This window comes from Taudactylus pleione, unplaced genomic scaffold, assembly GCF_031769625.1.
Source record: "Taudactylus pleione unplaced genomic scaffold, aTauple2 ptg000302l, whole genome shotgun sequence".
Taxonomy (NCBI): Eukaryota; Metazoa; Chordata; class Amphibia; order Anura; family Myobatrachidae; genus Taudactylus; species Taudactylus pleione.
In genome coordinates, this window is record NW_028284703.1 from 6,389,639 (window position 1) to 6,408,484 (window position 18,846).

Genomic DNA, 18,846 nt, shown 5'->3' on the forward strand with positions numbered 1-18,846 from the left:
TTTACCCTGGCCTTTTGACCAAGAAGAAAAGTTTTTAAAAAATTTCAGCCGAAATCTGGGACCATCATCTTTTTTTTAGATATATTACTTTTGCTCATCATCTAGCTTCCACTCCCCTGATCCTGTCCCTGGGGAAGGCCTTGTAAAACTCCAGGGAAAGGAGGCCCTACCTAATCTTGCAGCAAATGAGAGAATGAAAACTTCAATTCTGACAGGGCTCTATTACATTTGCGTGGAGGAGAAAAGGGAACTTTGTAGCCTTGCAGTGAAGGGGAGCTTGAAGATCCCTGTTGTCTCAGAGATCTTATGGCTCTGATAGTCAGGGTGAAAAGAGACTTTCCCTTGGAAAGGCCTGATAAACTGACATCCCAAGAACATTTTTGCGCTGCTATTTGTCTACAGTAGCATAATTAGGGAATGCAACACATGACTTAAAAATGTTCCATCAGTAGCTGACAATAAGTTGGTATTAAACAATTATCACAAATGTAAGATCATTAATTGCATTAAGTAAAATGTTAAAAGTATTAATAAATATGTTTTTAGTGTCTCCATGGGAAAAATAATAAAACAATATGTAAAAACCTTTTTTAAAAACAAAAAAAACAAAGTACTTTGTAAACCCTCTTCTTAAACCTTTCTTTGGGACCCAGATTAGTTTAATAATGGACTTCAAAATACCAATATTTGTAAAAAAAATACACAAAATGAAAAGAAAAAAATGTTTCCAAAGAGCTAGTAATTATAACATACTTTTTGTATGAGTAACTCCTTTAACATAGTATTTAATAAATCTATACACAAGAGTCATATAATACAGTACAGTTTAACTGTGATATATCTGGAAATAAACAAATTTATAATAAAAACAGAAAAACTATTTCCAGCTACAAAATGGTCTAATATGAAAACTTGAAGAATATACAATTCAAATCAAACACTTTGTATTTCCTCCTAAAATGTTTTATTTTTATTTTCCATCAGACATCAGAATTTAAATTACTGTAACTTTGCATGAATACTTAATTAGTATTCCTGAGCCTGGATATAAATTTTATTGGTCATGATTGAATTCTACCCAAATTTTATGCATGATGCTTTAATGCCTAAATCATAAAATCATTCCTAACAGTTTGATTTGTGTCTCTTCAATAACAGGTTTATGGCTAGTATAATATATCTAGAAAGAAAAATGTGTGTCTTTAAAATCACTGAAATATGTTTATGCATTGATCCATCTAGCATCACTTTACCTGTGCATTGAGAATACTAATTAACCATTCCATTTGTGCTTCTTCTGTTTCGCAACAGAGATACCTTAAAATAAGATACAGAAGATACATTTACAAACACAAATTTTAAAACCTAAAACTAGACATAGAAAATGGTATATATTTATTATTATCACTATACAATATTGGGGATGATTCTTTGTTGGGAGCAAAAAAAAAACAAGTTACTTTACACCTTGGAAAAACCATGTTGCACTGCAGGTGGGGCATATTTAAAATGTGCAGAGACATTTAGATTTGAGAGGGGGGGATCCAAAGTTATATTTATATTGCAGTGCAAAAATAAAGCTGTCCAGCATTGGTGGGCTAAATGCAAAAGCTGTCAGTATTTACCCTGCATATAAAAACAATAAATGCACAGTATTTGTAACCCTTGCAATCCAACATTGTTTGTCCAGGTTCAAAGTTACTTTGCTCCCTATATACTAAGCATTTCTACAACCATATACCTGTAATCATTGAGTTCTGGTGGCAGATTATTATTATACAGTACTTTATTAACAATGCACCACAAAATCTGCAGAATCATACAGACCTCATTAATTATAAAGTTATTATAAATGTTCTTTAAGAAAGCAACTGAAAAGGAAGTGAAACGTGAACAAAAGTGAGAAGTTTTAGAAAGCAAAGTGAACTTTTTAATATTGCTGTTGCAGATTTTATTTAACCTGTCTGTGCTGAAAATATTACATTTAGGCTATTTCTTCAGGTTCCCTGTTAAATTGAGAGGTCGATTTACATGATCACCAATCACATATGTGCCTATTAATTATTTGCTGTTACCGGTGCTATTAACAGCAATAATAATACATTAATGAATGGAGCAATTTATCAGTGAACTACAGCACATCCGATGAGTGGCTATCCCAGCAAATCTTATTATATGGCATAACACATCAGGAACAAGCTCAGAAAGTCACAGCTTTCGGAGCCTAATAAAATGCTCAAGATCGCAACCTTTGCTAAGAACAAGATGACCGTGGTCTTCAGTGTGACTTTGCTGCATGCAGAAAATATCTCTGGTGCCGTCCGTGTTTGACTGTTGTTAAATAGCCACACTACTTTGTTGATAGATTTCCTTAATCATGCTAAACATTATAGCAGCTGAAACCTTGATTCAACAATATTAGAATAAAGACAAGAAGACATGCAGATGTGTCCTTATGCACTGTGGCTCTAGTAGTGGCAAATAGCCCCTCTTGGCGCGGTATTTCCCAGGTGAATCTGCTGTGCCAAGTCTCTTTTTTGCTCAGAATATTTATCTTATTTGCGTAAATAAAACAACTGGGAGTGATAAAACTACATTGCTGGCTTGCGCTGATCAGTTTGGTGTGCGACATTTGTACAGTGTGTGTGACTGAGTATGAATCTGTGTAAGATATGCTACAATGCAGCGGCTACAGCTTTTTCTCATGCCAAGCTCCATTCTGCTACATCTGCGACTTTTTACACGAATTGCTGTGCAGTTAAAGTCGCAGCCCAGCATCTCTAGTACACTGTAAGTGGCGTTTTGCTGCATCTGTGATGCAAGTAAGATGCAAAATTTAAATAAAAGATGGTATACTACACCTCTCAGAGCAGTTCAGATTAGGGATGTGCAGGCTCAGTTCTACTCGGTTCCGTTCGGGTGTTTTTACTGAATCTTATTGGGTATTAGCTGTCACGAGTTTTGGATAGCCAATAAGATTCGGTAAAAACACCCGAACGGAACCGAGTAGAACCGAGCCTGCACATCCCTAGTTCAGATGCACCAGGGGTCTCGGGCCATTTGGCATAGGGATACTAGGTGTATGAGGACACATCGGTATGTAAATTTGTTTATAATCAAGTTTTATAACTAAATTTGGGGAAATCCAAACAAACTGTAAAATGTATCTACATTATGGTGATGACTAAAGCAAGAGCAGGCAGAGGCCCATGATGTGATTCAGTAAAACAACATCAAATAAAAATGGGGGTTATACTATTATTAAACCCAATACGACATGGTCCACAAATGAGTGCTTTCTCCCTTTACATTATGCTTAACAAATTAGACCTCCTTGTGTATGGTATCCGAGATCTCCATGTTATTGCCAAACATAAACATATTCCACTCAACCAAACATGCACTATAATGGCCACTGTTTGCCTCACGTTACAGCCCCAGACACAGAACAAAACAAGACCAGACAATACTGCAACAAAATGGCCAATCTCAGGCCACACCCCCTTTTTATATGCCTGTAAAAACTCCCTCCCTGTAAACTCTCATTGGCTGCCTAACTAAGACCACCAACACACAAAAAAAACTCTGCCATACCCTGCTCCCCTGTTGTATATAGCTTCAGGTTCTGCCTTGAGGTCTATTTTTCCTCTGGCTTAATAATCCTTCAGATTTATGCAACAGCTGTTTCAGCATGTTAAGCCTAGATAAATATGCCCCTGAGTGTTCTTTCCTGGCCTGGAGGAAACAAAAGTGAACAGTTTTAAGGAAGGTCAGCTGCTTTAAAACTGATTTGAGTATTTATTTTGTTGATGTATAATTTTATTAGTGTATGTCTCTCTAATTTAGTGCAGTGCAATGGCTTTTTGGACTTTGTGTATCATATACACAAATATATAAGATGGATCTCTTGCAATCAGAATAAGGTAAGTGTAAGTTCCGATATTAATGATGATGGCTGTGCCAGCAAATGAAAAACAGTGGGGAGGCATGATGCATATGCATGAATACATTACGTATAGTTACATTAGCATTTCGCTAGACAAACATCCTCGTTCTGAATGTGGGCGCATACGAAGATGCATGCAACTCAGAATCAGGCCCTTTTAAGGCAGATCTCAAATTAATCTCCCTGTATGTAGCTCTCACATTGAGCTGTGTTTATCAATCTTTTTTTTACTAAAATAATGTGAAAACTGGTAACATTATTTTAGTTTCACTGAAATGTATTTTCATGAAAATCTCCTCCAAGCCTTTTAATTCGCATGTGTTTAGTAAGCAGATCACATTTCTCATACTTATAATGCGATCTGCCTGAGATTTACTAAGGGGGTATTGTGAAAAAACCCCATGTGGGGTACTGCTATAACAATGCCCTTTGAAGATGGTGTTAAGCAGAGTTACCCTTGGTTCCCCGACTACTGCTCTGCTCTGACAGGCAGAGCCAGAAGCCATCCCCCTGTGATCAGCTTTGTGGTCTAAAGAGACCACAAGCTGATCACTGTAAAAAAAAAAACAGGGGTCCAGTGATCATTGATAGGTGAGCTCTATCCACCAATCAGCTGGTCTTATGACTCCTGCACTGTGACCTCGATCAGCTGTGCTCTAAACCGGCGTCTCATTTTACAGAACACATCAGCTGACCCAGGGTCACTTACCAGGAGTCCGGAGATAGGCTGGCCATGGGAGAGAGCTCACTGATGACCGGGCAGGAAAGTGCAAGCGGTAGGGCAAGGAGGCAGTTGGGTAGCACTAGCCAGCGGTGGTGCATATATGGAGTTACTCTCACTGTATTTTTTGTGAAAAATACAGTGAGAAGTGTGCAGTGATGATTTGCAGGGACAGAGCTTTCTCACAAACTCTGTCACTGCTTGAGAATGTTAATACATTCTTGTTATAGTTCCTAAATTTGCAATGCAATTTTAGGTGAAATTATCACACTATAACCACATTTGAAATGCAGATTGTAGTAAATATGGGCCATTACCCTTAAAAATTTTTTCAAGAACTGCCTGGAAGGTAGAGAAACAGTTACACAATACGCTGATTCTGTCTTTCAGCAGGTACATGATAACTATAAAAGCTATGGGGGAGATTTAACAAAGCTTAGAGAGAGCTATAGTAGTGATAGATCAAGTACCAAAAAATCAGCTTCTAACTGTCACTTTACAGGATGTGTTTGAAAAATAACAGGAGCTAATTAGTTAGTACTTTATCTCTCGCCCCTTAATCTGTCTCCAGGCTTTGATACACCTCCTCCATTGTGTGATCCTCATTACTTGCTTGAAGCACAGCTGATCCCAATATATCCTCCTCAAACAAATTGCATTATTAAAAAAAATTAATCTGTTCCATAAGCCCTTACTTATACCTCTTTTATACCTAAAATCAGGGTCTGAACCGAAGGTTGGAACAGGGTTCCAAACCGGATCAGACCTGGAATTTTGCCGGCACGACCCAGAATATCCCAGAGTCGGAGCCGTTCACACCGGAGTGACCCGGCTCTTCCGGCGTGGAAGTGGATGCTTGGAGATGATGTCATCTCCAATGCTACTGAAGCCGGCCAATCAGCAGGCATGCGGCGCGCTCCAGGTCATCATGACGCGGATCATGCCGTTTACACTGCAGGATTTCACGGGTCATTCCCATGTTAAACCCTGCAAGTTACTCAGGTTGTATTGCAGGGTCACTCCACCTGGGAATCCAACCCTCCTGTCCCCTTTTACACCAAGGAGCTACCTGGGTTAACCCTGCCATAACCCAGGTTTTAGCTCTGGAGTAAAAGGGGTATTACTGTCAAATTATTTTGGGGTTCATATTATGGTTTATATTTCCCAACCTATGGTTGATGTTAAGAAAATTACTAAATACAATGAGCTACAATTTAGGACATTTCCTCAAAGTGACGTGTCATTTTAGAAGGCGGTGATAGTCTTGTTAAAATTTTCATTTATATACTATTTGATTCATTAAATAGAGCTTAATAAGATTAATAAATCAAAGTAAATCTTTGTTATTGATCCAGCAATGCATAATATGTGTAACACAAATATAAGATAATTTTAAAAACTGTATTTGCAGTTCTCAAACGCACATGCAATCCCGTTTATTACATGTAATATTTTTTGTCTATATTTTTATAGTAAGCAATAGTGTATGATTTAATTCTAAAACTACTGCATTGCTCTAAAATAAAAAATCATGCATATAAGTAGTGAAATTTGTCTCAGTAATGAAAAGAGATTAAAGGAGATGGAACACCCCGGCTGCATTACAATTTCATAATGACTGACTGGAAGCCTAAGCTGTAGGCTCATAAGCTACCTGGGGGGCCCTCTGCAGACAGGTAATCCCGCTGTTGCAGAACCAATCACAATAAATATTGCAACACAGATAGGGGTTTCCATACCATAATACAGAATAAATTGTATTGCTATAGATGTGTATGTTTGATGAGTAATTTATGTTCATTCTGTATATTTCTTTTTTTTTTTTACAGGATTGCTTTCATAATATGATAATTATCTTTACTTAGTGTACTATATGCTTATAATAAAGTCACATTTGTTTCTGCAACTATGCTGAAACGTACAGTATTTTCAATTTTTAGTCTTACCATTGATGTTTTTCAAAACACATTGTTAAGCCAAAGCTGTAACAAATAAAGAAAATTAAATTATAGTGGAATACAAAGTTAATATACACAATGTTCAAAAGAGAAAGCTGATTGCATTCTGATTAAACCTCATCAATACCGAACAAATAAGTGATTTAGAAACTCGGTACCCTGTCAATTTTATAGATCTGTACATAAAATTTACATGTTAGTTTGAGTGATTGAATGCAACATTTTTACCTGCTTATTCATACTTACTATTGGTGTTACTTTTCCATGTGTGTATACATTTTTATACATTTTACTTTATTGAAAACCTATTTTACCTCAAGTTGAATTCTAGATTGTATCATACATGCATTCATATTTTAAAATACAACAATAAAAAGATGCACAAAATATGTGAGCTATATTCACAATAGGATCAGTTTTATATTTCAGGGTTGCAGAGTTGTTAAAGTGATTAAAGCTGATACTATAGCTGCAGTAACCCATTGTGCCAGTGATTAACATGACTGCTACTTTGTCTTTTAGTAACCGATCCCCTAAAAATTTAAAATTACAATTTTGTGTTAAAAAAAAAAAACAATTAGGCTACATTTTTGTTTCTTGAAAAACAACAATCCACTAAACCTTGGCTGAGATTCAATAAACCAGCAGGTTATTTATAATGTAGTCAATACATTAAATTACATTAACAAAGTAAGTTTCAGAATTAATTGTGAAATACTCATTAAAGTAATACAAAGGTGACAAAAAATTACTGTAAAATAGGGCATTACAAAAATCACCACAATATACATTCCTTGTACAGATTAATTTTAGAATAATTTTCTATTAAAAATGGCTTATCATTGCACTCCTTCACTACAGTGGAATGCAAGAACCAATAGGATTCTTCCTTAAAGGAATAAAGGAATAACGTGTATTGTCATAAGTGCTCTGCTACAGAGTATTTAACAAATTAAGCTGTATAGGCAGCAACTAAAATAGGTTAAATAAATGCATTCAGAGTAAGAAAACATACTTTAATATTCTTCATTTGATTTTCCACTATGTGTCCGACCAGGAGGGGGCCTGGTGGAGTCTCTGGCCAAGCTCCCTCATCTCTAACCGGCAGCGCATGGAGTAGACATTGGCACTGTGCTAGAACCACCCAAGGGCCCATGTGAACTGCAAACTCTGCTACCATTATAGATATGCTACTTTTTCTGACTGTTCCTTGGCAATAATGGTTTTCATGCAAAATAGTTGTAAAATAGTTGGTAGCTTTTTGTTTTCTTTTTTGATACTGAGTTTTTAATGTTTTTAAATTATATTTAAATTCTTATTATTAAATTATTGCTAAACCAGAAATTGAAAACTGTTTTGCAAACAAATTATAAGAGTTATACTGGAGAGTGGTGAGGCAGGAGTTTTAAAGGCTACAGAGTAGTAGATTACAATAATCTAGGAGAGAGTTTATGAGGATGTGACTAAGAGGTTTAGTATGTTACAGGATGACAATGACAAAGGGAATTATTGAAAATATACCAGAGATGGAAACAGCAGGAGTGGGAGAGGGACTGAATGTGGGGAGAAGGAAATGGCAGGAATAAGGGTGACACCCAGACATTGGACTTGAGGAACAGAGTAGAGGGAAATATCAACAAAGAGGGATAGGGATAGGGAGGAAAGAGAGGTGAATTTGGCTTGGAAAAGATAATTAATTCAGTATTGAAAGCATCATGCCATCCAGTAGGAGATGACTGACAGGCAGGAGGTAATAAGGGATATGATAGAATGCGAGAAGTCAGGGCATTATAGGTAAATATGATTCTAGTTGGCATATAGTAGAGATTATATCAGAGACAAACAGTGCTGACAAGTTCACTCAGGCAAAAAGTGTAGAGTGAGATGGGATGGGGCCAAGAACAGAATCTTTAGGTACATTGGCAGGAAGGGGAAGTCAAGGAGACATGAACATGTAGGCACAGAGAAGGAGCAGTTGGCCAGGTAGGGGGTGAATCAGAAGAGAGCTGTCACAGATCCCGATGGAGAGAAGGTTTTGCTGTAGAAGACGGTGATCAAGAGTGTCCAATGCCACTGTGTGGTTAAGGAGTTCAACAATAAAGAAGTGTATTTAGGTTTTGGCTGCAAGCATTTGTGTAATATGTGTTGCTGAATTTAAGATTTAAGATAAATTGCACTGCTGGGGTAATATCCAATATAAAGTGTTTGGGCACAATAGGCTATAATAATATCTGCTACTGTTGGGCACATATCTTAAAAATATGCAATGGGACAGGTATCTTAGCAGTATATCATAACCCTATGGCTTTGTCTATGTGAATGGGTGTTCTTTGCCTTCTGTCATGGTTATGCATGGTACTATACAGTGCTGTCCCTTGTCCACACTTCTAATTTCCCTGAATGTACTTAAAGTCAACTGTGACATCTCAAGCATACATTTGGATCCTACTAGCTACAAGATTATTCTTTATGTGGATGATTTATTTTCATGTAGTAAACCCTTTGGCTTCTCTGTTGAGCCTGTTTGCTGAGATTCAAGACTTGTCTGAGCTGTCCAAATTTAATATAAACTCACCCAAAACAGAAATCCTGTATTTTTTTCTATTCCTCCAAAGTGTAAAAAACACCATGAATTTACTTTCCCTTTCAGTTGGAGCTCCTATCAGATTAAATATCTGTGTGATGCATACTAAAGAAATTGAACACCTCTACCAAGCTAATCTCCTCCACTCACTAGTCCCATAAAGAGCGACCTTCAGTTATGGAGCAACCTCATTATTTTGTGGGTGGGGCATATCACCTCAGTCAAAATAAATACATTTCCTAGATTGTTTTACCTCTTCCATGCCCTGTTCATCAGAATCCCCTATCGATTCTTACCTCTTTTTAGAAATTAATTATGCCACACATCTGGTCTGACAAAAAAAGACCTTGAATTCTTAAAAGATCTATCATAGCAGGTGGCCTGGACATCCCTAACTTTTGAAGATATTATTACTGAAGATATTACTCCTTCTGGGTGAATGTGTCCTGTGGCATTCCAACCCTGATACTAGAATGTGGGTGAAAACTGAGCCATCAATGGCAGATGGCTCTCCCATTTGCTTTCTTCTTTGGCTACCCCATCTCAGAGACTTCCCCTATCTGTACACTTGACCCTGCCGAACAGGTCTCCTTTACTACCTGGAGAAAATTTATCAAAATGGCTAACTTATTTCCTTCCCCATTCCCATTTATTCCTGTATGGGTACTCCAGCCATTCCACCAGAACTTTCACCTCATATGTCATATGTATGGTTCAGGTAATTTATTCCTAAGCAATCTCCACTCAGACTTTGGAAATTCTGCCAGACTTTTCCAGAGGGCAGTTCCATCAGTTTCTGCATGTGAGACATTTCTTCCACTCTGTCAAAGCTACCCTCAACAGTAGACTTTGTCTTCATTAAATAACCACTTACTTTCTGGCCACTCCTCAAAAAGCCTTATTTCTACACATTATAATTCTTTCCTACTTTTCATGAGTACAGTAGCATTAAAGAAGCCTTTCCTACTAAATGGGATGCTGATCATGGTGTATAATTAGACCCAAAGGATTGGTCAGACACCTTCAAAGTGATTGTCAAACCCCCCATTAAAGTTCACATTAAGGAGAACACTTATAAATGTTATACTAGTGGTACTATGTTCCTTCTAGCCTCAGCAGTATCTTTATTGATGCTACAGACTCCTGCTGGAGAAACTGTAACAATCTGGGGACTTTCCTGTATACAGTATCTATGGGGCTGCCCTAAACTTCAACCGTTCTGGGTTATCTACCTGGCCTCTACTGTTATAGTTCGAACATTCCATCTGACCCTAAACACATCTTGTTACCTCTTCATGTCCCATGCTTTGCCAGGCACCCAGGCATACACATAATTTGTTTAGGGATATCTTGAGTGTGGTAACATATGCCTTATCACAGCCTCCCACCATTGCTATCGTGTTTGGAGCACATATCAAATTGAATATAGTGCTATTATCTTGTGAAAGTCCTCTGCATCCTTTTTGAAAACATGGACCTTTTTCAATTATCAGCCACTTCTTAATCTGTGATTCTGACTCTGGCCTCAGACCATGGAGACCTCAGCACCTACCACTATCAGCACTCTTTCATGGACAGTTACACATGAGATGAACACTCCATCCCCCAGTCTCCCTAATGCCAAACATTCTCACCTCCACCACCCCCCAATAATAAAAGATGCATCCTGTGTTACATATTTTGATCTTTGTTACAGTCTGGTACTATTTGTTTATGACTACTACTGTATGTTACTGCTGCAATTTCACTGTAACCTACTGTATACCTATTGCTTGTATTGCTCCTGATTCTTTCCAATTTATTGTATTTAAAAATAAAAAAACAACGTGAATATTGTTTATGTCAGTGTTGTCTCAATGTTGATGTATTATTTTATTAGACATAACATCACTTAAGTTTGAGCATTGTTGTAACCTACAGTACCTGTAGAATCTATTTGCTTTAGTTAAGAAAACAACTGTAGTGCAAAAGAAATACACCAAACTGCGTGATTAGCTTCATAGCTTCAACACTTGCACACACTGAGAAATAATCTCCGTTGCTATTAAATATTCTTCTTTCATACAGTACCTTGTTGGTGGCTTCATTTTCTTTTTGACTCCTATGTAAAGCTTGCATAGTACCACAGGTAACACTTTTTCTGGCTTAATGTTCTAAGTTAAAATAAATACAATTTTGTTAAAGAACAAAAAGTTAAAGCATTGGAACCAAAAATTTCAGAATAATATTACTGTTAAATTTATGTTACTATGATTTCCAGACATCAACTGGAGGCTAAAATAGAATGTGTTAGATTTTGGTTAGTTTATTTTTTCTTACATATATTTTATTGTGTCTTGTGCACTCTGTAGAAAAAGGGTAAAAAATATATTTCCTATGCTTCCTGTGGTCTGTAGTCAGGACCTGAGCAGCTTCCTTTCTACATCAGAGAACCAATGGCACATGCAGTACAAGTCAGAAAAGATAACTCACTCTGAACTACAGATTGTAGTACTAAGCTGTTACTCTTTATCTGTAACAAGTTGGGTTATGGAGTCACTTCACTTTGATATATAAATATAGAAATACACACGTGCACGCACACACACACATCTATATATATATATATATAGATATATATATATATACACCGTATACAAATTTAAATAATATATATATATATATATATATATAAATGGTGAAAAGTATGAGTGCCTGAATGTATCTGTAAAGTGAATACGTTGTGGGATGTATATACATATATACACACACACGTGTTTATGATACACTGTGCCTGTATCCACATTATGGACAGATAAGCTATTTTATGTTTTAATCTTGTACGTGTGTTTTTTAGGCATTTATGTTACTCTTGGATTACATTTGCTTATTTTTACCCTAATTACCCATGCTTGTGGATTTTATGTGGAACTTTTGTTCTCACAAAAAGAGTATACACTAAATATTTGTTAAGCGTGCAGTGGTGAAAAATGGTACACACTGTGTTGCATTCTCTTTCATATACCATGAAACCAATGAGGGCAATTTGACCAAAGATAACAATACCAGATAAGTTGTCATTTTTATCTTAAACACGTGTACAGTTTATATGTATATACTGTACGTTTTTACCTTACAGACACATTCAGGCGCTCATTTTCACCATTTATGTTTGTTGTTTGTTATGTGTTCACCAGCACATACCCTTTATTAAGCAAGTAGCGGCCACTCAATTAATTTGTTTGAGGACTGCCTAACCCAACCGTTTTTTGTCTAAAACTCACTATTTTAATTTGTAGTGATATCTTCATCTGTGCGCCCCCACTTCTATTATATATATATATATATATAAATCCAACAGGTCCCGGCACTCACATCAGAGGGTAAATATTGCTCCGGTGCCCTCCAGGGCAAACAGCCCAAATAACATGGATCCACAAATGGAGGCACTCACGAGACTGATAGTTGCCACTTTAAAAGTCCTTTAATCCTACGTTTCGGGATTGCTACCCATCGTATGTCCCTGACGATGGGTAGCAATCCCAAAACATAGGATTAAAGGACTTTTAAAGCGGCAACTATCAGTCTCGCGAGTGCCTCCGTTTGTGGATCCATTTATACAGTATATATATATATATATATATATATATATATATATAAATATATAGTAACAAAATCAGGTTAAGGAGTGGTTTCCTGGGGTAAATGGTAAATTCTCTGAATGTAGCAGCCAATCAGTATCACAACAGTCTATGGCCTTGGTGCAAGTATCTGCAGCTAGTTTTATTTGTGTAGCAAAATAGAGTCATAAAAATAAATCATAGCCTTCCCGGATTTAACTAAAAAGAAGTCTCCCCCACTATGGCTGGGAGGACCTAGGGCTCTATTTATTACAATCCACATTTGTAATCCAGATTGTAGTGTGATATTACCGACTGAATTCACATTTCGAATTCAGGCATTATCACAGGGATTTACTACAAATCCCTTGCAGGGACAGAGCTTGCGAGAGCTCTGTCCCTGCGAATCCCCTCCGGAGCCTTATCACAGTATTTTCTAAAAAAATACCATGAAAAGTTCCCAGCGCATTCGCCGACCGGCTGCCGCTGCTACCCGCCTGTCGCCAAGCCCCGCCCCCATCGCTAAGCTGTGCCCCCATAATTGCAGATTCCCCACATGGCCCTCATGGCCCCTCGGCACCTTTGGATCCTCCCCCAGAGATTGCCGATCACTGCTAATTGCAGTGATCTGGAAGCCAAGCGACACCCCAACCATGGACAAAGAATCACAAGAGCATATCTGTATCTAGTTTGTACATTCCAGCTGCACAGATGAGCTGCTGACAGGACATGGAATACCTGGAGTGCATCTGCCTACAGTGTTTACCTGGCTGCTGCAGGGAGGAGCAGCCGCCAAGACATCTAACTCCCAGAACATCTCTGCCCTCTGGAGCGTCCCACCTCCTACTCCTCCTCTGTCTTCTCCTGTCCTGCAGCAGCAGCATGGTGGCAGCCACACACACAGCAGGACAGGTAGGTGCCACCACACTGACACTACAGTGCTTCTGGGCAATGTATGGGGCAGAGACAGGGACACTACCTGCTGTGGGTTACTACCCAGCTGCTTCCATTCCCTGTTGCAGTATTATTCCACTCACCAGTCAGCTGTTTAGATGGCAGACCTGTTTGTCACCATAGGCACCCTCTGTCCTGGAGAGCCTGGCAGGCTAATACACTTACCGAGTAAGCCATGACTATCGATACGAGGCCTTCAATCAGGGATGCTATACTATGCAGTATACTGTTGATGGCAACTGACCATCAATTGTTTGCAACCATCGCTGATCTATAGCCGATAGCAATTGGCAAACAAAAAAATATATATTTTTAATAAAATCGTGTTAGATAACTTTTAAATTGATGTTCTTTACCTAATTCAATCATAATAAACCAAGACAATTTCTTAGCATTTTTGAAAAAAAATGTTTCCAGTTAAGTTGTTAAGCCATAGTAGGGTCTCTAAACAAGTCTGTCAGCCTAGTCCCCAGGTAGTGACAGACTGCCATAACATACTGACACACTTTTACCAGCTTTTCACAGGCTGTCTCGCGGGGTTCCAGTTTGGATGGCGCCTAATCCCGCAATGTGATGAACTAAGTGTCTACAGCATTGTCTTGACAACAGCTGCCTCCTCCTTTGGAGTTTTTGTTCCTTGGTGATTGCCAGGTGGGAGGCTAAGGAGCTGAAAGCAGCTTGCAAGATCAGCACTGCAGATAACAGAATAGTGTCTAGTTTGTTCATGCCCTGGTATGCTGGACCTCATTATCAACAGGTCTTACTTGTTTTTATTAGCTGTTTTATTATTTTCACATGACCCAGTTGTATAATTTTCACAAGTTGAGGTCCTATATATATATATATATATATATATATATATATATATATATACATACACATGTATATATGTGTATATATATATATATATATATATATCACAAGAAGTAGTGGTGACCGGTGCTATATATGTACACAGAGATGACTAAATATTATCCTTTCCTTAAAACCAAAACATTTAAATGGGAAAAAAGGTTACACTTCTCTTCTCTCAGAGTGGCTGCTATAAAAGTCTCCAAAATAGGACCGTTGCTCAAGAATATCCAATAACTCAATGTTCAGATGTAGTGAGATATCAGTGCCATCTGAATTCTTCAAGAGTGATTTGTGATAATAAATCCAATCAGGACAGCTCCTTCCACAATTCCCAGAAATATAGATAGTAACATTAAATAAAAGAAAAAAATATATTCATTCTGTGATATACACAAATATAAAGTGTATCAAAGCAAAATTGTAAGTGCCACTGAAAAGTCTAATTGCACCACATACAGTCAGGTCCATAAATATTGGGACATTGACAGAATTTTCAGATTTTGGCCTCTATTCACCACCACAATGGTTTTGAAATGAAACAAACAAGATGTGCTTTAACTGCAGACTTTCAGATTTAATTTGATGGTAATTACATCCAAATCGGGTGAACGGTGTAGGAATTACAACGGTTTCAATATGTGCCTCCCACTTTTTAAGGGGCCAAAAGTAATGGGACTAACAACTCAAAAGCTATTTCGTGGACAGGTGTGGGCTATTCCCTCATTATTTCATTATCAATTAAGCAGGTAAAAGATCTGGAGTTGATTCTAGGTGTGACATTTGCATTTGGAATCAGTTGCTGTCGACTCTCAATATGAGATCCAAAGAGCAGTCACTATCAGTGAAGCAAGCCATCATTAGGCTGAAAAATCAAAACAAACCCATCAGAGAGATAGCAAAAACATTAGGTGTGGCCAAATCAACTGTTTGGAACATTCTTGAAAAGAAAGAATGCACCGGAGAGCTCAGCAACACCAAAAGACCCGGAAGACCACGGAAAGCAACTGTGGTGGATGACAGAAGAATTGTTTCCCTGGTGAAGAAAAACCCCTTCACAACAGTTGGCCAAATCCAGAACACTCTCCAGGAGGTAGATGTATATGTGTCAAAGTCAACAATCAAGAGAAGACTTCAGAAGAGTGAATATAGAGGGTTCACCACAAGATGCAAACCATTGGTGAGCCACAAAAACAGGAAGACCAGATTAGAGTTTGCCAAACAACATCTATAAAAGCCATTACAGTTCTGGAACAACATTCTATTGACAGATGAGACAAAGATCAACTTGTACCAGAGTAATGGGAAGAGAAGAGTACGGAGAAGGAAAGGAACTGCTCATGATCCAAAACATACCACCTCATCAGTGAAGCATGGTGGTGGTAGTGTCATGGCATTAGCATTTATGGCTGCCAATGGAACTGGTTCCCTTGTATTTATTGATGATGTGACTGCTGACAAAAGCAGCAGAATGAATTCTGAAGTGTTTCGGGCAAAATTATATGCTTATATTCAGTCAAATGCTTCAGAACTCATTGGACGGTGATTCACAGTGCAGATGGACAATGACCCGAAGCATACTGCAAAAGCAACCAAAGAGTTTGTTAAGGCTAAAAAGTGGAATGTTATGCAATGGTCAAGTCAGTCCCATGACCTGAATCCATTTGAGCATGCATTTCACTTGATGAAGACAAAACTGAAGGGAAAATGCCCCAAGAACAAGCAGGAACTGAAGACATTTGCAGTAGAGGCCTGGCATAGCATCACCAGGGATGAAACCCAGTGTCTGGTGATGTCTATGCGTTCCAGACTTCAGGTTGTAATTGCCTGCAAAGGATTTGTAACAAAGTAATAAAAAGTGAATGTTAGATTTAGGATTGTTTACTTTGTCCAATTACTTTTGGCCCCTTAAAAAGTGGGAGGCACATATAGAAACTGTTGTAATTGCTACACCGTTCACCTGATTTGGATGTAATTACCCTCAAATTAAATCTGAAATTCTGCAGTTAAATCACATCTTGTTTCTTTCATTTCAAAGCCATTGTGGTGGTGAATAGAGGCCAAAATATGAAAATTCTGTCAATGTCCCAATATTTATGGACCTGACTGTATATAACACAGTGCAAATTATCAAGCAGCATCCAAAAAAGTGCTTCACCATAAATATAAATCTAAAGTACACAGTGCTCAGGGCAACTCTTGGCAATAGGTACCAGTAGCCAGCAACCAAAATAAAGTGCATGTAGGCATACCAAAGGACTTTCAAGGCTTTTTCCTATTATTTACCATGTCACTCATATGGATTTGCGGGTATAAAAGGAAACAGAAGTACCAATGAGTAGTAAAATCTGAGATTACATTTAAAAAAAAATAAAAATAACATACATCTATGAACAGAATGATCAGCTTATCTGGTTGAGACTATCAACAGGAGGATATGGACTACCAACACCAGAGAAACCTCAACAAGTTTTGTCATATGCCAAAAGGCCAGACTTTTTCAGGAGGATGCCTAGATGTCATCTATAACCCCCTTATATACCTGTACAAATAATGCAAATTAACTTAAGTGGAGAAAATCCAGCGTCTTCTCCACTCCAGTGCGCGTGCCACAAAATCGAGAATCATGGAAATAAGGTCATTACAGCACTAAAAAATATATTGCGCTAGCGCCCATCTAAGGGAGCACAGGTATCTGTGACCGCCGTGCGGGCACAGCCTATAAGGGATGCAGCGGAAGCACGTGGCATCCATCCTGGCACTCAGCATGCATAGCGGCACCACTAACTTCTGGGAGAGAAGAAGAAACTCTCCAAAGGCCATGCATCACTGACGTCAGCATCACATCTAGCTCTAGCGCCAGTCCCACTACCTACTGGGAAAAGGGTTAAAGTGCACAAGCATTGCAGTCTTGCACAGATCGCGAAATTCATAAATGAAAACTCATATAGCAGGGAATATCCCCCTCCTTCCCCATAGAGTTTCATAAATCAAAGTTAAAATTGAATTTGTCACAACAACATAGAGAGAAAAAGGCTCTCCACCATTTAATAGGCGTCCTATATAGTATATGGAGGCTGCCAGTTTGCATGTGATTATTCTTCACACTTAATTGCTGCAGCTCCCATATCATTTCAGATCTGTTATATGGCAATTGTACAAAAGCCTTTGTTGGTAATGACAGCTTCAAGATGCTCCTGAATGGAGAAACTAGTCGCATGCATTGCTCAGGTGTGATTTTGGCCGATTCTTCCACACAGTCTTCAATCTTGAAGGTTCTGTGGGCCTCTTCTATGAACTCTGATCTATAGTTCTTTCCATAGATTTTAAATTGGATTCAAGTCAGGTGATTGGATGGGCCATTCTAGCAGCTTTATTTTATTTCTCTGAAACCAATTGAGAGTGTCCTTGGCTGTGTCTTTGGAATCATTGGCCCTCATTCAGAGCCGTACGCTCTGAGCAGAGCGCACGCTCTGAATGAGGGCCGGGCTCCATTTTCATGGAGCGTCCTCCTGGATGCTCGTATAGCTGTGGGTCACCACCCACAGGCTATACGAGCGTGCATTGTGATGGTCGAGACCATCGCGACCATCGAATTTGCGAGCCGGAGCCTGCGGTTCGCTAGTGATGTCAGTGGGCCGGCTTCTGACGGGAGGCGTTCCCGTGGGAACGCCCCCGTCAGGGAGGCACGCCCCCGGCACGCCCACCAAAGGGGGCGTGCTGTCAATCAACATTGACAGCACGCCCCCTTTGATCGGACACAACGAGTGAAGGACTTTCCTTCGCTCGTCGCGTCTGGCGCATGCGCACGACGGAGCTCCCTCCGTCGTGCGCATGCGCAGTCCATAACATCGACCCACTTGCGAGCGGACAGCCGCTCGTGAGTGGGTCTGAATCAGGCCCATTGTCTTTCTGAAATGTCCACCCTCATTTCATGTTCAGCATCCTGGTAGATGGCAGCAGATTTTATATCAAGAACGTCTCTGTGTATTTTTACATTCATCCTTCCTTCAATCACATGAAGTATGCCAGTACTGTATGCTGAAAAACAGCCCCACACCATGATGTTCCCACCGTCAAACTTCACTGTTGGTATGGTGTTTTTGGGGTGATGTGCAGTGCTATTTCTCCTCCAAACATGGTATGTGTATTATGGCATTCAAAGAGTTCAATTGTGGTCTCATCTGACCAGACTACAGTATATTCTCCCAGTGTTTCACAGGCTTATCCAA

The 18,846-nt window shown here is 38.8% G+C and overlaps 1 protein-coding gene across 1 annotated transcript in view; it reads right to left on the reverse strand.

Moving 5' to 3' along the window:
- ARAP2 (ArfGAP with RhoGAP domain, ankyrin repeat and PH domain 2) overlaps window positions 1-18,846 on the reverse strand; it is a 309,356-nt gene that overhangs the window by 16,854 nt on the left and 273,656 nt on the right. Inside the window, exons 28-30 of the mRNA XM_088482970.1 lie at window positions 11,280-11,362; window positions 6,614-6,649; window positions 1,254-1,317 (exon numbers count right to left, since the gene is read on the reverse strand). Of these exons, the coding sequence (XP_088339096.1) occupies window positions 1,254-1,317; window positions 6,614-6,649; window positions 11,280-11,362 (183 nt within the window). The remainder of the gene's footprint in view (window positions 1-1,253; window positions 1,318-6,613; window positions 6,650-11,279; window positions 11,363-18,846) is intronic.